Source organism: Apodemus sylvaticus, chromosome 4 (assembly GCF_947179515.1).
Source record: "Apodemus sylvaticus chromosome 4, mApoSyl1.1, whole genome shotgun sequence".
In the NCBI taxonomy this organism is placed as follows: domain Eukaryota; kingdom Metazoa; phylum Chordata; class Mammalia; order Rodentia; family Muridae; genus Apodemus; species Apodemus sylvaticus.
The window spans coordinates 55,327,354-55,329,472 of NC_067475.1; the positions used below are offsets into that span (position 1 = coordinate 55,327,354).

General features: G+C 57.1%; 1 protein-coding gene across 1 annotated transcript; it reads left to right on the top strand.

Annotated features, from left to right (window-relative positions):
* The first annotated feature begins 375 nt into the window (after nucleotides 1–375).
* Gpr61 (G protein-coupled receptor 61) lies at nucleotides 376–1,740 on the top strand. Its single transcript, XM_052178527.1, has one exon. The coding sequence runs from the start codon at nucleotides 391–393 to the stop codon at nucleotides 1,738–1,740; it is 1,350 nt and encodes a 449-aa protein (XP_052034487.1). The 5' UTR covers nucleotides 376–390.
* Nucleotides 1,741–2,119: the final 379 nt, after the last annotated feature.

Consider the following 2,119-nt stretch of genomic DNA (forward strand, 5'->3'; position numbering starts at 1 on the left):
GGATTTAGAATTCAAAAGGGACAAAGGGCATGGAGAACTAGAAAAGAAATCAAGAAGAGAGGTGCCAGAGGCCACTCTGAGGGCCACTGTGGAGTATGTGAGGATCCGTCCCGTCCACGGTGGCTACTTCCCGTCCCAGGGGCTGACCCTGCGGCTACCTTCTGACAGAAACTGGACGTGAGCTCCTGAGTTTGGCGCAGCCTGGCCTGGCACTCTGTCTACATAGGCGCCCAGCTTGGAAGGCTGGTGCTAAGAGCCTGCCTTCCAGGCTCCAGAAGGCCCCCCAACGAAATTGGGAAGCCTGGACCTGGGCTCACATCCCAGGGCTGTGGAGTAGGATGGGGGATGGGCCTGTAACAGAAAGTGCCCTGGGGGTCCTCTCTCGGCCCCATGGAGACCTCACCCATCCCCCAGTCATCAGGAAACTCATCCACGTTGGGAAGGGCCCTTCAAACCCCAGGTCCCTCCACTGCCAGCGGGGCTCCGGAGTTGGGACTACGGGACGTGGCTTCGGAATCTGTGGCCCTCTTCTTCATGCTCCTGTTGGATCTCACTGCTGTGGCTGGCAATGCTGCTGTGATGGCTGTCATCGCCAAGACACCCGCCCTCCGAAAATTTGTGTTTGTCTTCCATCTGTGTCTGGTGGACCTGCTGGCTGCCCTGACCCTCATGCCCCTAGCCATGCTCTCCAGCTCTGCCCTCTTTGACCATGCCCTCTTTGGGGAGGTGGCCTGTCGCCTCTACCTGTTCCTGAGCGTTTGCTTTGTCAGCCTGGCCATCCTTTCGGTGTCTGCCATCAATGTGGAGCGCTACTATTATGTGGTCCACCCCATGCGCTACGAGGTGCGCATGACACTCGGGCTGGTGGCCTCCGTGCTGGTGGGCGTGTGGGTAAAGGCCCTGGCCATGGCTTCTGTGCCAGTGTTGGGAAGGGTCTACTGGGAGGAAGGAGCTCCCAGCGTTAACCCTGGCTGTTCTCTCCAATGGAGCCGTAGTGCCTACTGCCAGCTTTTTGTGGTGGTCTTCGCTGTTCTTTACTTCCTGCTGCCCTTGATCCTGATCTTTGTGGTCTACTGCAGCATGTTTCGAGTGGCTCGTGTGGCTGCCATGCAACACGGGCCGCTGCCCACGTGGATGGAGACGCCCCGGCAACGCTCTGAGTCTCTCAGTAGCCGCTCTACTATGGTTACCAACTCCGGGGCTCACCAGACCACCCCTCACCGGACGTTCGGGGGTGGGAAGGCAGCAGTGGTCCTCCTGGCTGTAGGGGGGCAGTTCCTGCTTTGCTGGCTGCCCTACTTCTCTTTCCATCTCTACGTTGCCCTGAGCGCGCAGCCCATTTCAACAGGACAGGTGGAGAACGTGGTGACCTGGATTGGCTACTTTTGCTTCACTTCCAACCCTTTTTTCTACGGATGTCTCAACCGTCAGATCCGGGGCGAGCTTAGCAAACAGTTTGTCTGCTTCTTCAAGGCAGCTCCGGAGGAGGAGCTGAGGCTACCTAGTCGTGAGGGCTCCATTGAGGAGAATTTCCTGCAGTTCCTCCAGGGGACCTCTGAGAACTGGGTTTCTCGGCCCCTACCCAGCCCTAAACGGGAGCCACCCCCTGCTGTTGACTTTCGAATCCCAGGCCAGATTGCCGAGGAGACCTCAGAGTCCCTAGAGCAGCAACTCACCAGCGACATCATCATGTCGGACAGCTACCTCCGTCCCGCCCCCTCACCAAGGCTGGAGTCATGATGGACACCAGGAGGGAAATAAGGCTTGGGGCTGGTTTATGATCTCAAGGACTGCTTTTCTGGCTGGCTGGGGTTTGGGCTAGGGTCTCTGGACTTAGCTTTTCCTTGGTGTTTCCTGGGTCAGGACCAGAGTCAACAGGATGAACATGTGGCAAAAAGGCTTGGACTTGGCTGTGATCTTTGACTATTGGGGGAGGGAACCTGGGTATGGTGAGACGGTGATGAGAGAAACGGGTGACAAAGGTGAGGGGAAGCCTTTCTACCAGTGAACTCTTCATGCCTCAGGAGACAGGGAACCTTCCTAGGTGTAGGCATTGGCGCATCAGGCTAGGAGCAGTTATTTTGGGGACCTTTGAGGTTTATTTCTTTCCAGTGTAATA